The sequence below is a fragment of the Chelonia mydas genome, chromosome 24, assembly GCF_015237465.2.
Source record: "Chelonia mydas isolate rCheMyd1 chromosome 24, rCheMyd1.pri.v2, whole genome shotgun sequence".
Classification (NCBI taxonomy): Eukaryota; Metazoa; Chordata; order Testudines; family Cheloniidae; genus Chelonia; species Chelonia mydas.
The window spans coordinates 17,670,225-17,687,668 of record NC_051264.2 but is presented as its reverse complement, the minus strand read 5'-3'; the positions used below and the strand labels follow the sequence as shown (position 1 = coordinate 17,687,668).

Genomic DNA, 17,444 nt, shown 5'->3' with positions numbered 1-17,444 from the left:
AAAAAGGCATCTTTTAAAAAGTGGAAGTTAAATCCTAGTGAGGAAAACAGAAAGGAGCATAAACTCTGGCAAATGAAGAGTAAAAATATAATTAGGAAGCTGAAAAAAGAATTTGAAGAACAGCTAGCCAAAGACTCAAAAAGTAACAGCAAAAATTTGTTTAAGCACAACAGGAAGCCTGCTAAACAACCAGCGAGGCCACTGGACGGTCGAGGTGCTAAAGGAGCACTCAAGGACGATAAGGTCACTGTGGAGAAACTAAATGAATTCTGCGCATCGGTCTTCACGGCTGAGGACGTGAGGGAGATTCCCACACCTGAGCCATTCTTTTTAGGTGACAGATCTGAGGAACTGTCCCAGATTGAGGTGTCATTAGAGGAGGTTTTGGAACAAATTGATAAACTGAACAGTAATATGTCACCAGGACCAGATGGGATTCAACCAGGAGTTCTGAAGAAACTCAAATGTGAAATTGCAGAACTACTAACTGTGGTTTGTAACCCACCATTTAAATCAGCTTCTGTCCCAGATGGCTGGAGGACAGCTAATGACACGCCAATTTTTAAAAAAAAGGTCCAGACTTGATCCCAGCAGTTACAGGCTGGTAAGTCTAACTTCAGTACCAGGCAAATTGGTTGAAACTACAGTAAAGAACATGGCATATGTAGCTTAAAACATATTCCAGTTATGTCATATATACATTCATAAGTATATTTCCATAAAGCCTTATGGGACGCACCGTCACAAATACATGAAAACAAATAGGATGAACACACTTAGTAGATTACAAGCTTTCTAATGACACCATACAAGGGGTATTTAGCGTAAAGCATATTCCAGTTATGTCATATTCATAAGCATACTTCCATAAAGAATATGGAGTGCAACATCACACCCATGCTTTTTAATCTTCCCTCATAGGTCCTGTTTTCTAGACCTTTAATCATTTTTGTTGCTCTTCTCTGGACTTTCTCCAGTTTGTCCACATCTTTCCTGAAATGTGGCGCCCAGAACTGGACACAACACTCCAGTTGAGGCCTAATCAGCGCGGAGTAGAGCAGAAGAATTACTTCTTGTGTTTTGCTTACCTCACTCCTGCTAATCCATCCCAGAAGGATGTTTGCTTTTTTTTGCAACAGCGTTACACTGTTGACTCATATTTAGCTTGTGATCCACTATGACCCCCAGATCCCTTTCCGCAGGACTCCTTCCTAGGCCGTCATTTCCCATTTTGTATGTGTGCAACTAATTGTTCCTTCCTAAGTGGAGTACTTTGCATTTGTCCTTATTGAATTTCATCCTATTTCCTTCAGACCATTTCTCCAGTTTGTCCAGCTCATTTTGGATTTTAATCCTGTCCTCCAAAGCACTCCAAACCCTTCCCAGTTTGGTATCATCCACGAACATTATCAGTGTACTCTCTGTGCCATGATCTAAATCATTTATGAAGATATTGAACAGAACCAGACCCAGAATTGATCCCTGTGGAACCCCACTCGTTATGCCCTTCCAGCATGACTGTGAACCACTAATGATTACTCTCTGGGAACAATTTTCCACCCAGTTTTGCACCCACCTTAGAGTAGCTCCCTCTAGGTTGTATTTTCCAAGGTTGTTTATGAGAAGGTCATGCGAGACAGTATCTAAAGCTTTGCTAAAGTCAAGATTATACCACATCTACTGCTTCCCCCCTTCCACAAGGCTTGTTACCCTGTCAAAGAAAGCTATCAGGTTGGTTTGATGTGATTTATTATTGACAAATCCATGCTGGCTGTTACTTAGCACCTTCTTATCTTCTAGGTGTTTGCAAACTGATTGCTTGATAATTTATTCCTTTCTCTTTCTGGGTACAGAAGTTAAGCTGTCTGGTCTGTAATTCCCCAGCTTGTCCTTATTTCCCTTTTTATAGATGGGCACTGTATTTGCCCTTTCCCAGTCTTCTGGAATCTCTCCCATCTTCCATGACTTCTCAAAGATAATCGCTAATGGCTCAGATATTTCCTCTGTCAGCTCCCTGAGTGTTCTAGGACACACTTCATCAGACCCTGGTGATTTGAAGACATCTGACTTTTCTACACATTTTTTAACCTGTTCTTTCTCTATTTTAGCCTCTGATCCTATCTCATTTTCACTGGTGTTCACTACATAAGATGCCCGAATGCTACTAACCTTTTGGTGAAAACTGAAACAATAAGAAAAGGAGTACTTGTGGCACCTTAGAGACTAATCAATTTATTTGAGCATAAGCTTTCGTGAGCTACAGCTCACTTCATCCGATGAAGTGAGCTGTAGCTCACGAAAGCTTATGCTCAAATAAATTGGTTAGTCTCTAAGGTGCCACAAGTACTCCTTTTCTTTTTGCGAATGCAGACTAACACGGCTGTTACTCTGAAACCTGAAACAATAAAGTCATTTAGCACCTCTGCCATTTCCATTGTCTGCTATTGTCTTTCCCTCCTTCACTGAGTAATGCGCCTACCCTGTTCTTGGTTTTCACCTTCCTTCTAATGTATTTGTAGAATGTTTCCTTCTTATCCTTTCTGTCTCTAGCTAGTTTAATCTCGTTTTGTGCCTTGGCCTTTCTAACTTTGTCCTGACATGCTTGTGTTGTGTGTTTCTATTAATCCTCCGCTCAGTTCTTCTGTAATGAAATTCCCCCAGCCAGGCACGACGTCACGGGCACGAGGCCCAGTTTGACACAACACCCTTGACATGGGGTGGGTACAAAAATGTGTCACCAATGAGTCTTTACACAATTTAATGACAAGGAATTTAGCAACCTGTTCTGGGCGTGGGAGGGGAGCTGTCATCATGGGGCCAACACCATGGCCATCCTTAGTTTCCTTGGGATAGTTTCGCTGGACCCCTCATTCGGTGTCAATCGGCCGTTGCTCCATTAGAATAAATGGAACCAGATCCCTGGCTGCTGTCAATTGGCCATTATTGTGTGATTTACAGCACCTCAGGATCTGTATATACACCTCTCATGTGCAAACAGTAGCACCTCTACCCTTGTGACTAAGCTGAGTATCACCTCTTATCTCTGTTGCATGAACCAGCAGATTGTGCGGAACAAGTTCTATAAAACACAAGCTGATGGGTTGAGAAAGAGTCAATCTGAATTGTATTTAAAGAGGGAGAGGCCAGCCACGAGGGTCATGTAATTTATGAAATTCCAGTAAATCATTCACGTTTACTCCCAAGGTATATATGAATCCGATTCTGTCTTTGGACTATAGAGAGAGGAAAGGGGCCGTGCTAGACAGGTTAGTGCATCTCTTCAATTTTACAGAGAACTTGGAGGTGAACGGAATCACTGTGTGGCTGAAGGTAAGAGTTTTTAAGCCGTGTTAAATTATTGTTTGTAATCTTTCATGATCTGCTGCAAAGCGGGTAAAGGCTGGAGATATATCTCAGGTGCAAGTTCCCGCTGTAAAGCCCCATGACAACGACAGAGCTGGGATAAAGCAGCTCAGTTTGTGCAAAGGAAAAGAAGCCTCACTCCTGGAGTGGTGTGTGAACCAAATAGGGAGATTTTCAAAGGCAAAACCAGCAGCGAGGGGGCCAGCGTCTGCTGCAACTCCCTGGGAGACTGGCCTCGGACTCCCTTCAGCTGCTTTGAACATCCCAGGCTTAGGGAACAGAGAAGAACCAGTCGACATAATTGATTTGGACTGTCGAAAAGCCTTCGGCGAGCTCCCTCACTGTAGGGCAGTGACGGCCGGCCCACAACATTTTGGCACCCGAGGCGGGGAGCTCAAATGATGCCCCCATGCCCCTTCGCTTGGGCCAAAACTTTGAAAGGTCTCAATTCTGCCTTCTTCCTCTTCTACTCCTCTCATGGTCCTTCTCTGCTACCTACCCCAATAAAGGAGAACTAACAACTTAAAATGCCGTGTTCAAAAATTTTAAGTAACACTTAACTTTCAAACGCCTGAAAAGCAAATGTAACTTGTCTTGTCTGCATAGAAAACACTGGCACTTTTATCTGTTTGAATAATCAAAGTGGGGCTTTCCGTGCCTTCTTGGTTGCAAAGATTTGAACTGCTTCCTGAAGGTCCACAGTCTGGGCCAGCTCATGCTCTATTGAGATGGTTGCAAGGCCGACCAGCCTCTCCTGTGTCACTGTGGAGTGTAGATGTGTTTTTATTAACTTCAGCTTGGAGAAGCTGCGTTTTCCACTGGCAACTGTTACAGGAAGTGTTAGAAGTACGCGCAGAGCAACAAAAGCATTTGGAAAGAGGGTGGTCGTCTTATTTGTGCACATATATTCCAGAACAGCCTTTGGAGTTGATCCTGCTGAAATGTATCTTGAAAGGGCTTTCCGTTCATCCCCTAAATCACTCGCATCAATATCGCGCATGTCATCACGTGTCAACACTGTCTCTAGTGCCCTGCATTGCTGGTGTAGGTCTTCTTCAGGTATAGTGAGGAGTTTGGGAATATCACACAACATCCCAAATATACTTCTGTGTTCCATGAGCTGCATGAAACGTTCTTCAACTGACTGTATTGTACAATCTAGCAGCTGGTTCAAGAATTCAACTTTGAATTGTTGTTTGGGGTCTCTTATGGGATTATCCCGTGCCTCGTAATCAAAATGTCTTCTTCTTCGGTGACTCTTGTATTCTTGAATGGGTGGGAAAATAGCTTCAGTGTGAAGTTCCTCTGCCAAGTTCTGCGCACTCTTCAGAATGTTTTGAAATCCCTCATCTGACCGGTAAGACCGTAGGTCTGACTTTGCTTTGTCCAGTTGTTCCATTGCTCCAGATATATCAAGGTCAACACCTTGGAGTCTCTTGCTCACAATATTTATTTCAAACAGTATGTCATGCCACAACTCTAAGCCACACAGAAATTTGAAGTGACGTATGTTTCTGGTGATTCCATTTCCCTCTGCCACTGTTCTCCCATGAACAGTTCCTGTCATAGCCTTATCCTCCATAATGGCAACTATGGCATCATCTAGCTTCCCAATTTGGTGTGTGATAGGCTTTATCGCCTCCACTCGACTTTCCCATCGTGTGGCACTCAGTGGTTTCAGTGTCAGAGAGGATGTTCCCAGATGTTGCTTCAAAATTTGCCATCGACAAGTTGATGCAGAGAAAAATCCAGAGATGCTTTGAATTACATTAATAAATTCAGCAGCCTCACTGGAAGCTGATGCTGCATCACTGACCACCAAGGTCAATGAATGAGAACTGCATGGGACAAAAAAAGCTCGAGGGTTTAACTCTCGGATCCGTGTCTGCACTCCTCTCTTCTTTCCTCTCATGTTGGCACCATTATCGTAGCCCTGACCTCTCCTGTCAGCGATCGCAATTCCCGTATCTTCCAGCTTTTTAAGAAGCACATTTGTCATACCAGCTCCTGTAGTATCATCAGTGTCAATAAAGTCTAGAAAATGCTCTCTGACCGTCACCATTGCAGGGACATTTTCACTAGGTTCTGTGGTTGTTACAAAACCCACCATTAAAGTAATTTGTTCCGTATGGCTGATGTCAGGTGTGCAGTCCAGAATAACGGAGGAATATCTTGCTGACTTCAGATCTGCCACAATCTTCTGTTTGACTTTTCACAAAAAGAAAAGGAGGACTTGTGGCACCTTAGAGACTAACAAATTTATTTGAGCATGAGCTTTCGTGAGCTACAGCTCACTTCATCGGATGCATCTGAGCTGTAGCTCACAAAAGCTTATGCTCAAATAAATTTGTTAGTCTCTAAGGTGCCACAAATCCTCCTTTTCTTTTTGCGAATACAGACTAACAAGGCTGCTACTCTGAAACCTGTTTGACTTTTGTTGCCAGTAACTGGATGATCTCATTTTGAATTGTTTTCCCAAGGTAGTGGTGTGTGTACATTTCTTGGGTGGTGACTCTTCTTAGATGCTCGTGGAGAACAGCATCAAACTCAGCCCTCAGCTCCACAGTTTTAAGGAAGTTTCCATTGTTTGGCACATACAGCTGATCTGAAGTGCCACGCAGGGCTAGGGTTTGGGTCGCAAGCATTCTCACCATGGCAATGAGCCTTTTCAGAACATTTTGCCAGTAAAGAGACTCTGATGCAATCTTCTCTTGATGCTGATCATCTCTGGTGGCCTTTAACCTTAGTCTCATCTCAAGCTCTTTCCACCTATGGAATGCTCTCTGCTGATTTGCTGCTTTCTCGTGGCATGCCAGATTTCTAGCCCGATTTTTCCAGTCCTTTGTTCCTGTAGAACCCAGTGTGGCTGGAACATTAGACTGGAAGAGTTTGCAACAAAAACAGTATGGAGCATTCTGGGTTTTTGAGTACATAAGCCATGGCCTCTCCACTTTGTCACCATTTGGGGATTTCACACCAGTAATGTGTTGGATGGAAACTTCTGTTTCCATTGTCTTTGGGGAACATGAAGTTTTTCACTTGCTGTGGCCCGTGCAGTACAAGGAAGTCCCTCAGGCTACTGCTCAGGGGGGTCCACAGTCCTGGATCATCTAGACTCAAGGAACTAAACTCAGCAGCAGCTGTTTCCTTGCGTCTCCACCACACTCTTCTCTAATCCACACTTTTCTTCAGGACTGTGCCTGGTTACATCCATTGGAGATGGAGATATGGATGCTGCAGTAGCTGCCAGGTCACCCGCACTCTGACTGATTGGAAGATCAGGCCTCTCCTCACCACTCCCATCCTCACTGGGGCCGGAAGGCTCACCGTGAACATTTGTGTCTATGTCTCTCAGGAGAGCTCCTTCCTGCTTAGATAGAAAAGCTTCCTTTTCTTGCTTGCTTTTTCTGAATGCTGCCCCAGAGGGGGCGTTTTCTTCTTTTACTCATGGCGGCTGTTCTGGGCCAGCTAGAGTGGCTCTCAACACTCATTTGAAGGGGACAAATAAGCAGGCTGGTAGCAGGGCCTGAGCGAGGGAAGATATCAGCGTCTTAAGGGCCTAACTGGCTCCTACTACTTCAATTCACGGCCTGTTCTCCTCAAGTGGGTTCAGGGAAGAAGAAGGAAACTGGAAGCTCCCTGAGAAGCTGGGGTTAATCAGTCCAGGCTCCTGGGGGTGCTCGAGAGGTACATAAGAGGCTCCTCCTCTCTCTCCCTGCAGCTCCTGCTGCTTTCTGTTATTCCCTCTCCCCTTTTCTCCTGCCAGCCTGTTATGTCTCTTGTGCCCTCCTTCCTCCAGCCCAGCACCCCCCATCTCTGACAGGTTTCAGAGTAGCAGCCGTGTTAGTCTGTATCCGCAAAAAGAACAGGAGGACTTGTGGCACCTTAGAGACTAACAAATTTATTTGAACATAAGCTTTCGTCAGCTACAGCTCACTTCATCGGATGCATTCAGTGGAAAATACAGTGGGGAGATTTATATACACAAAGAACATGAAACAATGGGTGTTATCATACACACTGTAACAAGAGTGATCAGGTAAGGTGAGCTATTACCAGCAGGAGAGCGGGAACCTTTTGTAGTGATAATCGAGGTGGGCCATTTCCAGCAGTTGACAAGAACGTCTGAGGAACAGCGGGGGGAGGAATAAATATGGGGAAATAGTTTTACTTTGTGTAATGACCCATCCACTCCCAGTCTTTATTCAAGCCTAAGTTAATTGTATCCAGTTTGCAAATTAATTCCAATTCAGCAGTCTCTCATTGGAGTCTGTTTTCGAAGGTTTTTTGTTGAAGAATTGCCACTTTTAGGTCTGTAATCGAGTGACCAAAGAGACTGAAGTGTTCTCCGACTGGTTTTTGAATGTTATAATTCTTGACGTCTGATTTGTGTCCATTTATTCTTTTACGTAGAGACTGTCCAGTTTGACCAATGTACATGGCAGAGGGGCATTGCTGGCACACGATGGCATAGATCACGTTGGTAGATGTGCAGGTGAACGAGCCTCTGATCATGTGGCTGATGTTATTAGGCCCTGTGATGGTGTCCCCTGAATAGATATGTGGGCACAGTTGGCAACGGGCTTTGTTGCAAGGATAGGTTCCTGGGTTAGTGGTTCTGGTGTGTGGTTGCTGGTGAGTATTTGCTTCAGGTTGTGGGGCTGTCTGTAAGCGAGGACTGGCCTGTCTCCCAAGATCTGTGAGAGTGATGGGTCGTCCTTCAGGATAGGTTGTAGATCCCTGATGATGCGTTGGAGAGGTTTTAGTTGGGGGCTGAATGAGATGGCTAGTGGCGTTCTGTTATTTTCTTTGTTGGGCCTGTCCTGTAGTAGGTGACTTCTGGGTACACTTCTGGCTCTGTCAACCTGTGACTTTGTCCTCACCCATAACACTTCAATCTCTTTGGTCACTCGATTACAGACCTAAAAGTGGCAATTCTTCAACAAAAAACCTTCACGTTGGTTTTTTAAAAATAAAGGCTTTTACCCTTAAATTTAAGCGAGGGATAGAAAGAGGTTTGATATCTTTTATAACAGGAGTTAAACTATTTTTACATGGTTTAAGCAAGATTTGTTTGATACTTTTAGTAGAAACAATTGTGTCTGACTTCTGTTTATATTTATCTTATATTAACCAAACGTTTTTTCCATTTTTTTTAAGTAGCCTGAGGGATTTTGTCTCTCTTGCAGGATTTGTAGGATCTAGGGTTTTTGCGGGTGTGACAGGAATAACAATGCAAGAAACAATGCGGGGGCGGGTCGGCGTGGGATTAAGATGACAGTCCCACGCCGGGCTCCTCCCTGGAGTTCCCACCCTGTTATTTCCAGGCATGTCGGTGGCAGGAGAGAGCTGGGAGACATGTTTTCACCAAAACTTTTCTCCACCCCAAAATGCAAGTTTGGGGCAACTGAAGCATTTTGCGAATTTGTGTCCATTTCGCCACATTGCAGCAGCAGCAACAAATCCTAGAAAGAAAAAAAAACCCACAAAGGGTGGAAATGTTTCGCCTTCACACATCCAGAATTAAACGTTTTGATTTTTTCAACTCAAAATGTCTTTTCAAAATGGATGGCAACCTTTATATTTAAACCATTTTAAGAATGTTTTTAAATGCCTGAAAATGAACCCAAACCATTTTTTGTTCGGCTTTTCGGTCGGATGAGAATTTTGGTTCAACCGAAAATGATTTTTTATTTCCTGATCTTTTGGAACTGCCTGTGAACCAAAAAAATCGGTTATTTGTGCAGCTCTGTTGCCTGGTGCTTTTCCCCCTGAATCTGGGCTGGAATTCCCTATCCCGCCTCATTTCGGTCTTGACTCTCTCCTCTCCCCTCAGGCAGAGCTCGCTGTGTCAGCCGGGACAAGGCCCCGTTCGGCTCCGAGCCCAGCCCCGTGGGCCTGCCAGCACCAGGATGGTTTCCTTCCTCCTCTGCCTTCTCCCTGCTCTCCTAGCTACAACGAGTGCACAAATTAGCCCACGTGAGTCACCCGCTGCTGTGGCCGTCTAACCCCCCCTGGGCTTGGACCCTTTATACCCCCCGGACCCTCAGTCAGGGGAACATCCAGCATGTGCAGGGAGGGGGGATTAGCTCTGTGTGGGGTACAGGGCCCTGTCTACACTACGGCTGCTGTCGTGTCCCAGCGCTGTAGCTGGGCCAGCAGAGGCCCGTAGTGAAGACGCCGCCTGTCTCAATGGACAGGGTTTTCCATCCTTCTAGGAACTCCCCTCCCCGAGCCGGTAGCCAGGCTGAGGAAACATCCACCCATCGACCTGCACCTACTCCAGGGGTTAGGTCAGCCTAGCTGCAGCACTCAGCGTGTGGACTTTTCAACCCCCCCCCCCAAGCACTGTATCTATATCACCCTGTTTAGTGTAGACCAGGCCTGAGGGACACCATTGCCAGATACTGCCCTGAATTCTTATTTCCACGAAGGCCCCTCTGCACTGCTTTGGCAGCACAAAGGGGACTCAATATAGGAGTAAATTACACTGCTAGGGGACTGAGTGTGACCTGGAATCAGGCCTACAATTTCCGGTAGCAGAGGGCTCTCCAACCGAGCAAACAGAGGCAGAATGAGATCCAGTGGCTGGGAGTTGAATTTAGACCAATTCAAGGTGCAGCTTGTGTGCAGGGCACTGTACATAAGGACCGAAGGGCAGAGATTCTTCACTTACAGGTCACCAAGAGCCCCACGTTGTCCACACGCTGTGGTTAATTCCACTTGTATCTGTGCTAATTTGGGGAACACGGGACAATGAACGTCCTTTTGTTCTGTTTTTTGCCTGGCAATTTCCATCCTTCCCATTCCCCACAGATTGCGAATGGCTGGGCTGATCCAGAGGGATGTGGGCAAAGTGGCTTTACCTTAAGCTCAGGGCCATGTAACCAGGCTCTAAACCTGGGGGATCAGTCCATCAGAGAGCCTTCCCAATGGGGATCAATCCCCATGAGTCTAGGGGCCAAGACAGCTGGCTTCTGTACCCCAGACGTTTCCATCAGACCCCTCTGCTGGCTGGCTGGCAGCCCAGAGAGCCTGGCTACACTCACATCAGTGGCCTGGGAGATGGGTAATGGGGGGCACACAGAGTCCCTGGAATGAGGTAGGGGGAGGGGGGGCTTGCATGGTGTCCCTGCAATAAAAGGGGGTGGGGGGGGCACACAAGGAGTTTGTGAGGATCAGTTGGGGCTGCCAGGAGCCCTGGCCGGTGCGACAGACTCAGCCAACGCACACTGCAAAGCAAGTGACTCACCGGTCCTGTGAATACCTGTACAGCGGGAGCCACATCTGGGGGGGCGGAGTATAGTTTGTGGGTGGAGCTTGGGAAGAACATCATCCCCTTCGCCCGTCCCCAGTGGGACCCCCGGGTACCATTGGCCCTGTCATAAATATAAAGGGAAGGGTAAACACCTTTAAAATCCCTCCTGGCCAGAGGAAAAACCCTTTCACCTGTAAAGGGTTAAGAAGCTAAAGGTAACTTAGCTGGCACCTGACCACAATGACCAATGAGGAGACCAGATACTTTCAAAAACCTGGGGGGGGGGCGGGGGGAGAAACAAAGCCTCTCTCTGTCTGGGTGATGCTTTTGCCGGGGACAGAACAGGAATGGAGTCTTAGAACTTAGTAAGTAATCTAGCTAGATATGCGTTAGATTCTGTTTTCTTTAAATGGCTGAGAAAATAGCTGTGCTGAATAGAATGAATATTCCTGTCTGTGTGTCTTTTTGTAACTTAAGGTTTTGCCTAGAGGGATTCTCTGTGTTTTGAATCTAATTACCCTCTAAGGTATTTGCCATCCTGATTTTACAGGGGTGATTCTTTTACTTTTTCTTCAATTAAAATTCTTCCTTTAAGAACCTGTTTGCTTTTTCATTGTTCTTAAGATCCAAGGGTTTGGGTCTGTGTTCACCTTTGCAAATTGGTGAGGATTTTTATCAAACCTTCCCCAGAAAGGGGGGGGGGGTAACGTTTGGGAGGAATTTTGGGGGGGGAAAGACGTTTCCAAACGGACTCTTCCCTAATAATAATACCTGTTAGATGTTTGGTGGTGGCAGCGATAAAGTCCAAGGGCAAAAGGTAAAATAGTTTGTACCTTGGGGAAGTTTTAACCTAAGTGGGTAACAGTAAGCTTAGGAGCTTTTCATGCAGGTCCCCACATCTGTACCCCAGAGTTCAGAGTGGGGAAGGAACCTTGACAGGCCCAGGGGCTGAAATTGTGCAATTGCTGAGTGTCCGGGAGGAAATCGGGTCCGTTAACCCCTCGGCTTGTTTGGAGCAGAGGGGGAAGACTGGGGTAAGGGACATTTCAGAGTGACACTGTTATGCCACAGTAAGAAGGAAACACTTGTTCTTCTTTCTCCAGCTGCGACCCTGACGTGTAAGACGTGCTTTGGTGAAACAAAGGAATGCAGTTTTGTTCCAGGGACCTGCCAAGACAACAAGGCTACTGGTGGCTGCCTCTCTGTGGCAGAAGTTGTTAAACTGGGTAGGTGACATCGCCGTCACCCCAGGCACATCCCACCCCTAGGTCTGTCACCATCCTCATCGCTAAGGCCAACCCCAGCACAATCCATCCGCAAAGCACATCCCCCCGGCACAGAACACTCAGTCTGTGCTCGACGCTTGATTTATTCAGGCAACGTCACTGTGTTTTACGTAGCGATTGGAAGACACGGTAGTTTGGAATCCTGGCCCCTTTGGAGTCAGTCGCAAATCTCCCATTGACTTCAGTGGGGCCAGGATTTTACCCCTTGAGCTTTATTTATTGAATTTCATTCACTAAGGTTTCATCTCCACAATGCACGGCTGCGATGCAACAAGCAAAACTGCTTTGGGTGGAAATGCACGTTCTGAACTGTGTTATAAATAGAGATTGGTGCTGAGATCCCTTGTACGCTGTCGGCTTGCCCCCAAAATCTTGTATGAAGCTGTTAGTCACCTACTCTGGGCAGGAGCCCGGCCTTACACGGTTTTTCCACTTGCTTCAGATGCAAATTCAAGATTCTTTAAGTCAAACGGGCAAAAAGTGATTCCAAACCTTCTCTATGTTCAACTCTCTGAGCTCTTCGGGCCGGCAGATTTCACTAGTTCCCTTCATTTCTCAACATTTGCCCTTTGGAATCGAAAACCTCAGTTACAGACCCGCTTCTGTTCATCTTCCACTGAATTAAAGAGAGTAAATGGCTCCTTCCATTTACTCTGTAAGAAGAATGCATAGCACACCGCCAGCTTTAACGTGGTCTGTCTTTATCTAATCTATCTATCTCCACCGCCCCATCTATCTATCCCCACATACCCCCTCTATCTATCATCTATCGCCGTCTCCACCCCCCCATCTATCTATCTATCTATCTATGTATCTATCTACCTCCACCCCCCGTCCCCACCCCCACATCTAATCTATCTATCTATCTCCATGCCCCCCCGTCCCCACCCCCCATCTAATCTATCTACTCTATCTCCTCCCCCATCTATCTATCTATCTATCTATCTATCTATCTATCTATCTATCTATCTATCTATCTATCTATCTATCTCCACCCCCATCTATCTAATCTATCTATCTATCCCCACACCCCCCTCTCTGTCCCCACCCCCCATCTAATCTATCTCCATCTCCACCCCCCCATCTATCTATCTATCCCCACACCCCCCCTCTATCTATCTATCTATCTATCTATCTATCTATCTATCTATCTATCTCCACCCCCATCTATCTAATCTATCTATCTATCCCCACACCCCCCTCTCTGTCCCCACCCCCCATCTAATCTATCTCCATCTCCACCCCCCCATCTATCTATCTATCCCCACACCCCCCTCTATCTATCTATCTATCTATCTATCTATCTATCTATCTCCACCCCCCATCTATCTAATCTATCTATCTATCCCCATACCCCCCTCTCTGTCCCCACCCCCCATCTAATCTATCTCCATCTCCACCCCCCCATCTATCTATCTATCCCCACACCCCCCCTCTATCTATCTATCTATCTATCTATCTATCTATCTATCTATCTATCTATCTATCTATCTCCGTACGTGCCCACCTACCTCTGACCACACTCAGGTAATTTTCCCAGCACAGTCACAAATGGGTTTATTGAAACTTCCACCCACTCAGGGTCTCTCTTCACCGCAGAGTTAACGTGGGCCGTGACCCCCGTTTTAGCCCTAATCACCCCACCGCACCCCCTACTATCCACACCCAAAACCCTTTACCCTCTGGCTGGCTGATGCGGTTTGGGGTGTAGTTGAGACCCGGGTTCCTCTTCAACTTCCTGAACTGGACACAGGATCCCAGCAGTGTTGCCCCAGGGCCAAATATGGAGGGAAAATAACCTCTCGGCTGCTACTCGAGGTTCCCCTCCCAGCCTCTTATTTTCTGTTTTGGTTTTCTGGCTTGAACGAAGATGGGACCCAGTACACGTTCTTCTACAAAGAGTGTCTAAATACCTATAAAAGTGACATAGAAGTCCCCATCTCGTTCACTGTTGGGAATGGCCAGTATGTGAGGATCAACACCACACGATGCAGCAACGCAGATAACTGTAACTCGGGCACACTGGAAGGTAAGTTGTGGGTCTGTTTTTACTGTCCCTGTTTCATGGCTTGTCCACAGGAACAGTTTAGACGGCGCTGAGCCGGGGTGTGAGGCCAGCTCTCCGCGTGCCCCCTGCTGACGCACGTGACCGTTCGAGCGCGTTGGAAGGGCACTAGCTCAAAGCACATTAACGGAGGGTTCACACGTGTCAGCAGGGCGCACGTGGACAGCTGGGCCGTGGCAGGCTGGCGCTGGGTCGATTCACACCCCGGCAGATCCTTACACCCCGGCCCCCCTTACTACAGTCGAATGGTTCATGTGGACAAGACCCGGCAAAATTGTATTTGTGACCGTTTCTCCCCTTTATTGTCCATTCACTCGAACGTCATTTCTGTCCTCACTGAAATGGCTGTAGCTGGCAGGTCTCTGGAGCAGTCGGGGCCCATGTGAAATCAGAGGGGCGAGGGCTGCAGGCGAGAGAGGGGGCAGCAGCCGGGATGGGCTCAAATCAAAACCTCCCTGAGCCTGTCAGGCTCCACTTCAAACTCGCCGGGGCCTGGAGCTGATCGGCTGCGGCGTTCACAGATGGTGGTGTCACGGACAGACGGAGAAATGCCCTTGGCTGGGGCTGGGGCCTTCAGGCGCTCGGGCAATACAGGGCACAGACACCAGTTTGAACGAGGTTTAACCCACCTCTCTCTCTCGGTTCTCAGTGCCCACGGGGAGCACCACCAAGAACGGGCTGCAGTGCCCCACCTGCTTTGCTCTGAACTTCACTGTCTGCAACAGCTCCATCACCCCTTGTACCGGGGACCAGACCTACTGCCTGGATTTCACTGGGTTTCTAAAGAAAGGTAAATTCTGCCAGCTGGGGACAGTGCGGGAGCTCCCCCGGGAATCTCACGCCTCGGGAACTCCCCAGAGAGCTGGTGAAACCTAGAGTCTGTGCTGGGCCCTTGGGCAGGATGGGGGCAGCCAAGGGGGTTTTTGGCCAGAGGGGAGGAGAGAGGAACTTGGAAGTTTTCCCTTCCTCACCAGCTCCCCCGGCTCAGTGATGCCGCCCGGCTCCTGGAGTTACGACAACACGGTCTCTTGCCATGGGAAGGGTTGTTATGTCAATGATGCAGAGCTGGGGAGAGAACCCAGGAGTCCTGGCTCCCAGCCCCCACTGCTCTGACCACTAGACCCCACTCCCTGTATGTTTAAGGTGGAGCTAAGCCATTGCTCAGTGCGGAAGCTCCTGTTCTCAGTGTGTGTCCAGGACTCCCAGCGCTTTGGGGTGTTTATAAAATAACTGAACCGAGCGGTCAGGGCTGCCGGGGACGCTGAGAGCCGGGCGTGTTCCCCGGGGGGCCGCGCGCTGGGGAAGGAGCCGCCCCCGGGCGATCAGCTGGGATCCAAATTCCAGCTTCAGTCTCTTGTGGAGCTGCAGAAAGGGGCGCGGGGGAGGCAAGAGGGGACCAGACGCCCGGCCTGCCGTGGCCGGTTACAGCGAGAGCAGGGAGAGCACCGGGCGGGTGGGACCGGGGGGCAGAGGCGGGAACCGCTGGATGGTGGAGACAGAGGTTCTGGGGGCAGAGAAGGAACCAGAGCTGCCCCCGCCTCATAACAGGCTGGTTTCCTCCCTCAGGTCCATCTTCTTCGCCATTTCAAGCGAAAGGCTGCGCTACTGCGTCTGCTCAGGACATTAAACCTGGAACCACCCTGATTTCTGCACCGTACACATTTTCCTTTTATTGGGGGTCCTCTTTTCCGGCGGAGAGAATACCCACCATCCCCCCGCCCACAACCACCACCTCCCTAGAAACAACCACCCCCGCCCCCGCTACCACCCCCGCCCCCGCCCCCGCTACCGCCCCCGCCCCCGCTACCACCCCTGCCCCCGCTACCACCCCCACCCCCGCCCCCGCTACCACCCCCGCCCCCGCCCCCGCTACCACCCCTGCCCCCGCTACCACCCCTGCCCCCGCCCCCGCTACCACCCCCGCCCCCGCTACAACCCCCGCCCCCGCCCCCGCTACCACCCCCGCCCCCGCTACAACCCCCGCCCCCGCCCCCGCTTCCACCCCCGCCCCCGCCCCCGCTTCCACCCCCAACAGCCCCGCTCCAACAACCCCCCCCATCCCCAATACAACCCCCACCACCCCCAGACCCGCTCCAACAACCCTCCCCCCCAAAACTACCACCACAACCAAAAGAACCACCCTCCCCGAAACCGCCCCTGCCACCCCCGTTGGAGCCAGCCCGGCTCTGGGGAAATTCTCCTTTGCCCTCTACCTGCCTGGCCTGACTGGGCTGCTGCTGGTGAAGCTGCTCTCCTGACCCCCTGCCCTGCACGGGCCACGCGGCACCTGGGAATAAAGGCCTGAATTCCCAGCAGAGCCCCCTCCGAGGCCCCTCCGCGCTGCCGGGGCGATGCAGAGGGGCCGCTGCGTAACCAAGAGTCTGCCCAGAATATGGGTGTGCGTCTGTCCTGGTACCTCACGGCTGGCTGGAATCTCTCTGTGCATTAGCAAATTCACTGAATAAATCAGGATCCGAAATAACAGCCCCCGGCGTGTTGTTAAGTACAGGTTGCTCGTTGCTGAGCCCGTCCGCAGGAGACTGGGGCTCTGTCAGATGCATTAGCCACATAAGAATTTGCTTGGCTCTCTCTGTATGTGTGTGTGTGTGTAAATATAAAATCTGCAATAAAAATCGACATTCCAAGCACACCATGGAGGTTGCACACTGAAGCTCTGAGAAGTTCGGAAATGCCAGAACACACGGTGCCAGTACAAGCTTAATCCAATCCCCCGGCGCATTTGCATTGTGCTCCAGCCTTTGATTCACGCTCACCCACTGTGTGTTCGCCACCACAGCCCTGCCTCGGTCAATACGTCTTTTTCTTCTCAGTGGGGCACTACCCCAGGCCGTATTTCCCACCCGCTGTTCCAAGCCTGCGCTGCGCTGAATGATTAATGACACCTCCTGGGCCTCTCTGCGGAGTTCTCTCCACGGGATCTGAGGGCATCACAAACATTAATGACTTGGTCTGTGCAACAGCCCTGTGGGACCCGGGAAACTGAGGCATGGTGGGGCTCCACACAGGGAGTCCTGTCACGCCTCTCCCCATGCACGTGGCCACACTGCTATCCACACTCGAGCATAAGAATGTAAGAATGGCCCTACTGGGTCAGACCAAAGGTCCATCTAGCCCAGTATCCTGTCTTCCGACGAAGGCCAATGAAAGGTGCCCCAGAGGGAATGAACAGAACAGGGAATCATCAAGTGATCCATCCCCTGTCGCCCATTCCCAGCTACTGGCAAACAGAGGCTAGGGCCACCATCCCTGCCCATCCTGGCTAATCGCCATTGATGGACCTACCCTCCATGAATTTATCTAGTTCTTCTTTGAACACTGTTATGGTCTTGACCTTCACCACATCCCCTGACAACCAGTTCCACAGGTTGACTCTGCGTTGTGTGAAGAAATACTTCCTTTTGTTTGTTTTAGACCTGCAGCCTGTTAATTTCATTTGGTGGCCCCTAGTTCT

The 17,444-nt window shown here is 49.0% G+C and overlaps 1 protein-coding gene across 1 annotated transcript in view; it reads left to right on the top strand.

The window, feature by feature from the left end:
* The first annotated feature begins 3,226 nt into the window (after positions 1-3,226).
* LOC102947339 (phospholipase A2 inhibitor and Ly6/PLAUR domain-containing protein) overlaps positions 3,227-17,444 on the top strand; it is a 74,857-nt gene continuing 60,639 nt past the window's right edge. Inside the window, exons 1-6 of the mRNA XM_043535218.1 lie at positions 3,227-3,330; positions 9,200-9,342; positions 11,725-11,847; positions 13,778-13,936; positions 14,622-14,762; positions 15,539-15,568. Of these exons, the coding sequence (XP_043391153.1) occupies positions 9,276-9,342; positions 11,725-11,847; positions 13,778-13,936; positions 14,622-14,762; positions 15,539-15,568 (520 nt within the window). The 5' untranslated portion in view covers positions 3,227-3,330; positions 9,200-9,275. The remainder of the gene's footprint in view (positions 3,331-9,199; positions 9,343-11,724; positions 11,848-13,777; positions 13,937-14,621; positions 14,763-15,538; positions 15,569-17,444) is intronic.